At 35.8% G+C, this 11174-nt stretch overlaps 1 protein-coding gene and 1 pseudogene across 1 annotated transcript; one reads left to right on the top strand and one right to left on the bottom strand.

Moving 5' to 3' along the window:
* Positions 1 to 2873: 2873 nt before the first annotated feature.
* LOC139810248 (uncharacterized) lies at positions 2874 to 6652 on the top strand (annotated as a pseudogene).
* Positions 6653 to 6909: 257 nt separating this feature from the next.
* LOC139810249 (uncharacterized) lies at positions 6910 to 10320 on the bottom strand. Its single transcript, XM_071773659.1, has 6 exons — positions 10164 to 10320; positions 9671 to 9837; positions 8448 to 8574; positions 7843 to 7920; positions 7676 to 7762; positions 6910 to 7596 (listed from the first exon to the last, which is right to left on the bottom strand). The coding sequence occupies exons 3-6, from the start codon at positions 8557 to 8559 to the stop codon at positions 7385 to 7387; spliced, it is 489 nt and encodes a 162-aa protein (XP_071629760.1). The 5' UTR covers positions 8560 to 8574; positions 9671 to 9837; positions 10164 to 10320; the 3' UTR covers positions 6910 to 7384.
* Positions 10321 to 11174: the final 854 nt, after the last annotated feature.

The raw sequence follows: 11174 nt of genomic DNA, 5'->3' as shown, positions 1-11174 counted from the left end.
GTAATTATCAATAACAACGCCGTCGCTAAGGACGATTCGCAACTTCCGTGACAGGGACGACTCGTACGAGTGCACAGCTTCAGAGTACCGCACGGGTGTAACACTACCCCCCCCCTCTCTTCTAAGATTGTCGCCTTCGACAATCCGGAAGGGTAGTCTCCCGCAGTAGCTTCATTGTGAGCTCCAGGGCACCGAACAGTTTCTTGTCCTCCTCGAGCTGCTGCTCAAAGTTACCGGACCCTGTTTCTCCTTGATCCCCGGTAGCCGCACAGCAGACCCCGCCCGAACCTTTTCTGGAGAGAGCTGGCCAGGCTCCTCCCTGCGAATCAGGACGTCTGCGCCAGCTCCGCTTCCCCGGCAAAACTTCCCCGCTGCCGGCTTCCCTCGTCGTTGTCCCTCCAAATCTTCGAAATGTCGTCCTCTTCCTCGACCGCCGCTTTCCCGCGAAATCTTTGGACAAGGGGGGGAAACTTCCCGTGGACCCTGCGCCCCGCAGGGCTCCCCAGGTCCCCGCCCGGCATTCGCCCTATGGCCCACGGGAAAACCACGGGTCAAAAACCGTGGGCAGGCGGTTCACTTCGGATTGGGAGTTTCGGCTGCTGAATTGCCACACGTGGAGATTCCTACTAATCTCATCTACACATGCCGTCGATTTCCTCTAAAACAAAAAAAAAAACAACGCACAAAAACACAAAACAAAATTACTGTAAAAAGTTAAAGAAATTGAACACATTTTACATTTTATTTAAAGTTGAACCCACCCCACCAAGCTCAACTAAACCGCGCCTCCCTCATTGGGGCATTCCGATCAAAAATGCCCAGTTTTACCGCAAGTCCAACACTCCCCCCGGGCGCCGCCGGGATTTTTATTAAAATTTTTTTCATTTCTTTTAGAATCATCCCCCTGAAGAGTTTTCAGCGCCTTGGCCCTTTCAACGGCCACATTCAAGGAAGTTATTTCCTCCATCTGAAGCGCTCGCCGAATGAAATAATCGGAAACGGCCGTAACGAATTGCGCGCAAGCGATTTTGTCACGTAATTCATATGGACACTCGGGATACACCAGGCGCGAAAGTTTGTCAATTTTCGAGCCGAGCGTAGCCAAATCCTCCCCGAATTTCTGCTTACGGTTCGTGAACGCGACATAATTGTTCTGCAACTGACGTCCCTCCCCGAAACGCAACTCTAGCTTGGCTTTAAGTTCTGCGTAATTTAAGTGCTCGACGTCTTGCACTGTCTCTAAAACCGAGCGCGCCTTCCCTCTCAGACTTGACGCCAACGCGATCGTTTTCACCGCGTCATTCCAATGGTTCGCACGCGCGATCAGACTAAATTGCGAAAAATACTCGCACAGCGAAACTGTCCCGTCGTACGTGTCAGGTTTCAATTTAAAACCTAATTCGGCACTCGCGACGGTGACACCATCACTCGCGCGCGCAGCTCGCACCCCACCGTCACCCGCGACTGCGTCTCTCCCACTCGTGCCCGCGACTCCCTCGCACGAGACTCGCGCTCCCGCAGCCCGCGCCTCCGTATCCCCAGACGCTCTATTGAAAAAGGGACTTAGCTGCGGGTTCTCGCTGGAGTTCGTCCCACGAAGCCGACGCAACTCCTCCTGACGGCGGAATCTCTCTGCGTAATCGCGTTCTTTTCGGGCGTGCTCTTCTCGCATCTCGCGGATCTCCCGCATCACGGCCTGTAGTGTCACAATTTCCTCCGTCATCTCCGTAGTATCCGAGTGCGGAGTCGCCACCCTGGGCCGTTTCCTAGCGGCCATAGAATTATTCCGAGGCGCCGTATTGTCGGTCTAAACCTCGCTCGTCCGATCCTCGCTCGTCCGATCCCGGACGAGCCCCCAAAAATGTTACACTCGTTGAGCGTCCGTCGCACTCACTCACTCACACACTCACGCGCAACGCGTACTCCGGCACTCACACGAGAAAGGAAGACTCGGGAAATGATCTTTAAGGAACTTTAATGTGGCGGCTCGTAATACAGGAAGCTCGGGAGACACGTCCGATCGTGACAAAATCCCAGAGCGTATCTGACAAGCGTAATTATCAATAACAACGCCGTCGCTAAGGACGATTCGCAACTTCTGTGACAGGGACGACTCGTACGAGTGCACAGCTTCAGAGTACAGCACGGGTGTAACAATATAAACTATAATGTATGGTATATAAAACTATCTTTATTGCTTATCCCCGCAGGGTTTGCATGGCGTTTTTTTTCTTATGAACGTTACCCAAACCTCCACAATGCTACCCTTCTCTTCTCACTTTAACTTTTTGGACCAACGGTTTAACGTCTCTTCCAAAAGACGGTAATTAAGCCTAGTATATATTTAAGTCTTACATAGTTTATATTGCAACAGCTTCTATATTAATCACCAAATATAAGATTATTATTTTTATGATATATATAATAAGTTAGATTCTCACGTTTAGTTTTACTTTTTCATAATATGGCATCTAATAAAGAAGCAGATTATTTTAATAAGTCGTGTGAGCTTCTTGGAGTTAAAAAATTACGATTGGAGTTGGCTGCGAAACATACAAGTATTATTCCTCCTGAAGATCCTATTCTTGTCGAAATTAAAAAGTATTTACATATGTCAGAATCTATTATCAAAGATCCTCTACAATGGTAGAATAAAATGAAGTTGTCACTGCCGAATTTGTACAAATTGGTATGCTGCATTTATGCCATACCGATTACAAGTTCAGCATCTGAACGCGCATTTATCACAGCAAAACGTTCTTCGTTAAAATAATCAAAATCTAATAAAATATTATTTATTCTCGATAATTATTTCAAATTAATAAAAGATATGTATTTAAAGTCAGTAAAATAAGTTTTACATTAAGGGCTGCGTTCAGATTCCCCACCCGGGTGCACCCAGTCACCCAAAAAGCGTTCAGATTCCTTTTAGGGTGCTCCTGCCGGACGTTAGGTGGGACGTTCACATTGTCACTCTATCTACTCGAGAGGGTGGAAAAACCACACGGGTCCTTGAGCCGGGTGGAACGGGTGGGATGACGCATCAAAGGACTTCTTCCTGTAGTAAAAGGTGCGTTCCAAAATGCATCGACAATCGACAATATGAAAATTTATATTTGAGGTTAGTACGCTACAGATATTTAATATTTTCAATACGGTATTTCAATATTTTTTGATACTTATAAAATATACAGATGACATTCATGCGCAATGAACATCATCTAATTTATGTCAAAATAAGAATCCTCCATCCTCCTTTGAATTGATTTGTCCTGTTATACGTACTAGTATTTAATTCTCTACTAGTTACACGAATCAAGACATATCTTGGTAAGATATTTATGTATTATCGTTTATTGTTATTTTATATATTATGTAATTTATTCTGAATCTGAGATACTTGTGTTACTATTTGTTGTAGCCGTTACCTGCTACTGTTAAACATGGATGAACGTAGGCGAGCTGTTGCACTTACTGCGATTACTCTCAGTAATGATTTTCTCCGTTGCCATGTAATTTTCGATACAGATAGTGAAACCAGTGATTCTGATTTGGATGAAGGAGATATGAGAAGAAGAATTCAATTACGTGGAGGTCGACGGAAGCCTCCAAGGATAAAAAATTACGTTGAAGTAACTGTGCCAAGATTTAACACACAGCAGTTTAGAAGGCATTTTCGCATGACCCCAGCAACGTATGAAAATTTAGAAGCAAGGCTTAGTCCTATTCTCTCTTTGTCTGAAGAAAAAGCTGTAATTCCAGTGAGAAAGCAATTATTGGGGTCGTTGTGGTTATTGGCAACACCTGATTCATATCGGTAAGTTTCTAATAAACATTTGCTCTTGTATAAGCAAAAAATGTGTAATAATGTAGTTAATATGAATCTTTCATTTAAGTTCTGTTGGTGAAAGGTTCGACCTTGCCAAAAGTTCGTTAAACAAAAGTTTTAGAAAAGAGAGTTGTTGAATGTTTGAATGATATATCAGGCCAAATCATTTTATGGCCAAGAGGCCAAGACCTTGATAGAGTGAAAGCCGATTTCAACCAAAATTCATTACTGCGAGGCATTATTGGTGCCATTGATGGTACACATATTCTTATAAAAGCTCCTAAGGTATGTAATTATGTTATTGATGTCAATTGTAAAAATATGTGATATTGTAGTAAGTACTTGAAAATAGGAGAAGAGAAAAAAAAGTATCATATGCATTTCTTTCTTTTATTCCAGATTGACTCCCAATACTATAGAACCTATAAGAAAACGTATGCCATAATTTTGCAAGCAGTCTGTGATGCCCGTATGAAATTCACTGGCTGTTTTGCAGGATTTGCAGGTTTAGTTGGAGATTTAAGAGTCTTCAGAAATTCAGATTTATGGAGAGAAATTTAAATAGATAAACAATCCTTCTTTCCCAATGATGAATTTATTATTGGTGATAAGGCATACCCTGTCTTAACATGGTGTATTTCCCCATATATTGACCGTGGTCAACTTACAGCTGTAAGATATTTCGTTACTTATTCTTATATTTTTTTCTTGTAGAATTGATTTAAATTTGTACATTTTGTGATATCTTCTTTTCAGGCCCAGATAAAATTTAACACCGTTCTTTCATCAAAACGGTCAGTGATTGAACGTGCATTTGCACTACTAAAAGGTAGATTTCGTAGATTAAAGTTTCTTGATATGAACGTAGATGAAATGATTCCCCATGTTATAATTGCTTGCACAGTATTGCATAATATATGTTTGGATGGCATTGATGAAAATGATGTAGAAGACTTTATACAGGAAGGTATGGAAATGGAGATTGAGGAGGCTTATGCTAGAAATATACCTAATGAAGAGGCAGGAGAAGTAAAACGTCAATATTTGTGTGCACTTGTCGCTGAAGCTTAATATTGACACACAATCTCATCATTTTTGCTTCCTCATAAAGGAAGCTTAGTTTTCGTCAAAAAAATTTTTGTCTCAGCTTGTCTAATCAGATTTATTGTTGGCATTAGTATGATTCATAGAATTCGCATACAGATTTTAACGAAAAATAGATGAGAAGGCATGGATAATTAAAGATATTATTTTAATTATCGAACTTAGTAACACATGATAAAATACTTACTACTTAAAATAATCAATTATACTAGATAACTTAACTGTTTTATGTACAACTAGGAGAAAGATAAATAAAGTAATATATCTTTTCCTAACCGTAATTAGAAAAAATGACTTTTCACAAAATAAAAAGTGTGCAAGTAGAAACTTGCACATTACTTCCTCAAAATTTTTAAGTATCCTGCAAATTATAAATTTGCACATTGCTTAATCAACATTTTATTTCGCTCATGAAGCTTCCTCTGTGAGGAAGCCAAATTAATAAATATCCACTAATAATGCATCAAAGAAGAAACAAGCTTCCTCATAGTAGCTTTATGAGCGAAATAAAATGTTGATTAACCAATGTGCAAATTTATAATTTGGATACTTAAAAATTTTGAAAAAGTAATGTGCAAGTTTTTACTTACACACTTAAAAACTATGAGGAAACAATGTGCAATTTTTTACTTGCACACTTTTTTTATATTTTTATGATGAAGAATTAGAATAAAATAATTAGTATCACATTTATTTATCTGGTGTATTTAAGAAAATCACATTTTCTTTGTTAAAACAAAATTTTTTGTAAAGCTAATTGTTATATTTTAACAAAGAAAATGTGATTTTCTGATATGTACCAGATGAATGAATGTAATACAAATTATTTTATTCTAATTCTTAGAAATAGAAAGAGATAGGAACTAAGTTAAACCGAGATTAAAGTTAATCTACATTGGTTGAAGTTAATCTAACCAGCCTAAAACTCATCTAAAATGTACCATTTCGTAATGTAAAAGTTATAAATATATTGTAAGATAGATAGATATAATAATAAAAATAGTAAGATATATTGTAAAATTTAAGGATAAGGATAACATTGTAAAATTAAGGCTAATAGGAATAATTTATGGATAATAAAACATATTTTAGTTATTTCTTATCTTTAGTTATTTATTGAATTAAAACTTTTTAGGATTACATTAATATGTACGAACAAAGAAATAAAAAAGTAAAATAAATTGTCGATTTTTAATTATAATTTTTAATTTTTCTATCATCTTTCTATCTTCTTGTCAATAATGAAAAAACTAAGGAGCACCATGACTTCACAATATTACCTTACGTATCACAAAAAATGGTTTCTGACTAGAAGAATGAAAGCATTTCAATTTAAGAATTGTAGTATGAAATATTTATCTTAAGAACATTGAATGTCAAGTAAGAGATATACATATTAAAGAATACCTTACAAAATAAATATAATGTAATAACATATAAAATAATGTTATAAGAAATTACATAGTTGTATGTAATGAGAAAGACAAAATAACTTTTTAACACTCGCGCTTATAGAACTAAAAATTCGCATTAAATATTTTTAAGCTAAAGTAAACATTGAATAGACTGTGTGTAATCTAATGTTACATATCATATAGCATAAGCTATCTTTGGCAAAAAAAATTAGTTTTAATCGCTATTCCAAAATATAAAGGGCCTATCCAGACAAACTTGCATAGCTACATAACCATATGTATAAAAAAAATTATCCACAATCACATCTATTTTAAAGACATACGTAAAATGCAAGTAGATAATTTCCTTTATGTAAATGGTTATACGTTACACATCTATACAAGTTTATCTGGATAGGGCATTACATTAAATATATAAAATATGAATTAGTAAAGAAACAACATATTTTATGAACAGATATGTAATGAAAACACAGCCAAATATTGCATGAAACTACAGTATAAGGAAATCTATGTTCCAATAAAACATTTTGAAAGATAAATACTTTTGTGAAATTCTACATTATAAAGAAATCTGTTAACCAGAAAAAAAGAAAAAAAAGGAATAGACTGTTTCAACTTGTTACAGCTTTTCCAATAATTTTTCCATTTGTTCTTTATAAACTTCTATAGCTTTATCTTGTCTTTCCATCTTCTCTTTATGTCGCTGCATTCTAGCTTGCTCCCGTTCCTTTGCTTCTGTTCTTTGTTGTTCACTCCATTTGTCCAATTCTTTCGCTATTTTACTTTTTTTCCGATTTGAATTTTCTTTTTCATCACTGTCAGAACTAAATGGTGATACTGCTCTTTCCGGATGCGGACATACCCTCTTCTTTAATGTTGATGATATTGAAATAGGTTTCACAATTGGTTTTTCACCCAAAACAGCCTCTATCTTTTCGTAAAATTTATATGTTTTCAGTTCTGCTCCACTCTGGTTATTGTGGTCTTTTACTTTAGTATACGATTTTCTAACGTCTTTGAATTTGTTTTCGCATTAAATACCATTAAAGCTCCACAAGAGATTTTTTTCTTTCAAATCATCTGCAATCATTTGCCACACCTTACTATTTCTAATTTTAGTATTTTTGAAATCACTTTCGTGGTTCTTCCATTTGGAAATAAGTGATCTCACAGCATTGGCATCTGTCCACTTAACAGGTGCAGAATCCGATGAAGAAAGAGACTGTGTATCACACGTATCTTTATCTACAATGAAACGTTTATACAGTGACAGTAAAAGAAAAACACAATAAATAAATAAAGTTTCTGTTAATTCAATATATACCTAAATTATTGGATCTAATCAGTTCTTCTGTACTAGTTTCATCAGCATCAGATGAAACTGAAGGAACAATACCAGTATTACAACTTTCTACAAGAAAATGATTGTATTAATAGAAAAGAAGTTAATAAAAAGAAATCAACAGTCTATTTATTAAAAAATGTACATACCTGAATTGTTACTGACTGTACTAAGATTAAAGAACTGCCTTGTTTCTAATGTGTCAGGAATCATCATAAGAACATCAGCTGTAATAAATCATGCTTATTAGTTTATAAACACACATGCACACAAAATTAGCTTTATAAAAAAAATTGTTTTAGCAAAGAAAATGTGACATTCTGAAATACACCAAATGAATAAATGTGATACAAATTATTTTATTAATAACGTTATATATTGATATTACACAATAACAACTCAATGTCTTTTTTCTATTTCTTTATGGGTCTCTTGTAATAGATAAAACTGGATATTAATATCTCTACACGGAGAGAAAAATCTTACCTCTGTGGTATGAGCGCCTCCCATGCATAAAAGCATGTAGCGCTGCCTTGCATCAAACGCATGAATTTGTCCGTTTAATATCCTACTTCATGCCTGTGGTGGCATGAATTTATGTGTTTGATGCAAGGCAGCGCTACTGTTTTTTATGCATAAGAGGCGCTCATACCACAGTGGTAAGATTTTTCTCTCCGTGTAAATATTTAAAAATAATTGCAAAAAAAATTCCTGATCTCTGTGGTACGTGTGAATTTAAGTCATAAATACTTACTGACTTTATCGCGAATAAATAACGATCCATCCAGTATAACAGGTTCATTATTGGTTCCTGATTTATATAGTTCATGCCTTTTGGCATCTAAAGCAAAATTCGAACTTGACATCTTTAAGTGTGCGTTCTGAAATATATTAACAATTAATAATAATAATTTAAACTAGATCGCTTAAGTGAATCACACAAATGTTGAAATAGCGTTTTCCGCTAACAATAAGATAAACGCATATATTACTAATTCGGATTCTAACAAATAAAGAATAAAAAGAGAAATTTAAGATCAAGAAATATTTAATTAAATATAAACTTATCCTAAATAACAGATCCAATAAGTGAGAAAAACTATGATCTCTATTATCAGACGAAATAATATATTGTGAAAAAGTAGTTTATTGAAAATATTTTTAAATTTTTATCATAACTAATTTCTCTTAAATGGATATCATATTTGAGATTTTCGTTATAAAAATATTTATAATAACTGGATAATAAATAATTCCTTAATATGTATAGTAAAACATTATGTGCATTTTCCTATATAACTTTGTTTTTTTATTAATAATTATTATTTTAATACTTTTTATGTACATTCATACAATAAGAAGTTCAGTTTGTCAATGATTGTTATATATTTGTGATACAACGTATAATTCTTTTTTAAATTTATGTTCTATTTTTTAAGTTATTTATAATTTAATTAAGTAAACAGTGTGTTAAGGATATCTCTAAAGAGCAGTCTACAATGAGTCGCAAACACGCTTCGCGACTGGCGACGAGGTGTTTGCAACGCATTGTAGACCGTCCTTAAATGTTTTAAACTCTTATACTAAGGGCCTGAGCAGAATGGCTGTCTTATAATTTTAAGACACTGTCTTATGTTTTAAATCTTTTTCTTTAGTAACGCATAATACTGTCTTGTGTCTCAAGTCTTAAACGTGTATACGAAACTGTCAACAACGTTTAAGACTTGAGAGTCTTGAGAACACGAGACAGTATTGTGCGTTACGAAAGACAAAGAGTTAAAGCATAAAACATTGTCTTAAAATTATAAGTCAGCCATTCTGCTCAAGCCCTAACATAGTTCAATATCATCTTTACGTTCTTGCAATAAAGAAGAAAATATAGTATTACAAAATGAATTTTTGTTTAATACTGACAACATAAAAACAAACAGAACGAATGTAGTCAAAGGATGTTGTTTTAAATACAATGTCACTTACTGAGTATCAGGTTTAATTAAATCGTGCAAAAGAGGTTGAGCATATGGTCCATCTCCGGCTATATTTCGTAAGGCCCACACTGCTTGTTTCGCAACAATAAGCGATGCAGACTGTAATAGCTTCACTAATTGTGATACTTGCTTTGCGTTGCTTTTTATTTGTGCCTCCTAAGATACATATACAAAATATGTAAAATGTATATTAAATAATGTAAAATATATGTAGCGATTTTAAGGCCATTCTACAATAGCGTAAATGTAGTCGTAAATGGTTGTAACATATTCAGAATGTATTCAGAACGCACTTTTATCGATAAATGCGCGCATTTAGCATATGATTTTCGTCATAATGTAACGTAAACTATATGCAATGCGCATATTTATTGATATATAAAAGTGCGTTCTGAATACATTCTGATATGTTACAAACCACTAACGACTACGTTTACGCTATTGTAATCGGCTTTATACATGTAGAAATGAGGTTAACTTACGTGAGAAGGGATACAATTTTGTACCGGTAGTGACGAGAGAATAGAGATAGAGCGCGTCGAGTGCGTTCAGATTCCATAAACCACTCGGAAGCTTCTCGCTAGCTCCGCCCACTCACCCGGTCACCCAGCGATCACCTACCAGGTGGGGAATCTGAACGCACCCAAGTATAATTATATTATTCATATTATTTATACAACTTAATATGTGAAAAAATGTTTAATAAGTAAGAGAGAAAGAAGTCTGATATCTGATGGTTATACAGTGAATTACATTTTATTTTTGTTACGTATTATGGTCAGGAATAACATTTTAAGATAAATTTTATTTTTTTTGTAAAATAAAAGATATTAGTAATGCTAATAAAGTGATCGTATTTTGAAAACAAGTGCTGAGTATTTATTGTTTGCTATTTTTGTTCATATTATTTATGAAAAGTTAAAATTGTTAAAAAATGTATTAACGCCGCCGTTCGCCGTCGCCGTTGATAAATTATCACCCGCCAATTCCGCCGCCGCTGAAAGAGAAAATTATCGGCGAACTTTGCCGCCGCCAAACTATTTTGCTTCAAACGCCGCCGGGCCGCAATTCACTACCATTCACTATTGCGCTGTTCATAGAGCCTGTAAACGCTAACGCTATTAATACACTACCTCGGAAGAAAGAGCGTTGGTAGCGAGCAGTTATGACGTATAACACTACCAGTAATGACGTCACGACAGCGTTTGGTAGCGCTATCATAGAGCTCCGCGAACAGCCAGTAGCGCTAGGTAGCGCTAATAGCGTCTCCCCGAACGCACCCTAAGTCCGCACTCTTACGAAGCACGTCCGTTCGCTACGACGGTTTCTCGAGGAAAGACCTCGCTTCTCCTGCGAAACGTCCCCACTTTGGGCTCAAGCATGCGCGATTGGCGCTTAGATGAACACGCTTTCCGCGTCTGGCGTTTCCTTATCTCTCTATCATATAGCTATTTCTCTCACTTTTGGTCAACCGAAACATTCCTTTCGATGTA

This window comes from Temnothorax longispinosus, chromosome 3 (genome assembly GCF_030848805.1).
Source record: "Temnothorax longispinosus isolate EJ_2023e chromosome 3, Tlon_JGU_v1, whole genome shotgun sequence".
Classification (NCBI taxonomy): domain Eukaryota; kingdom Metazoa; phylum Arthropoda; class Insecta; order Hymenoptera; family Formicidae; genus Temnothorax; species Temnothorax longispinosus.
Note: the sequence above shows the minus strand (reverse complement) of the source record. Positions and strands in the feature narration are given on the sequence as shown.

Bases quoted from the DNA above. Each gene is read 5' to 3' on its own strand.
- LOC139810249 (XM_071773659.1), bottom strand. From the start codon at position 8,559: ATGTCAAGTTCGAATTTTGCTTTAGATGCCAAAAGGCATGAACTATAT. The intron at 7,921-8,447 runs GTAAGTATTTAT...GATTTATTACAG, and splicing joins ATTTATTCGCGATAAAGTCA to CTGATGTTCTTATGATGATT. The intron at 7,763-7,842 runs GTATGTACATTT...ATTTTCTTGTAG, and splicing joins TACAGTCAGTAACAATTCAG to AAAGTTGTAATACTGGTATT.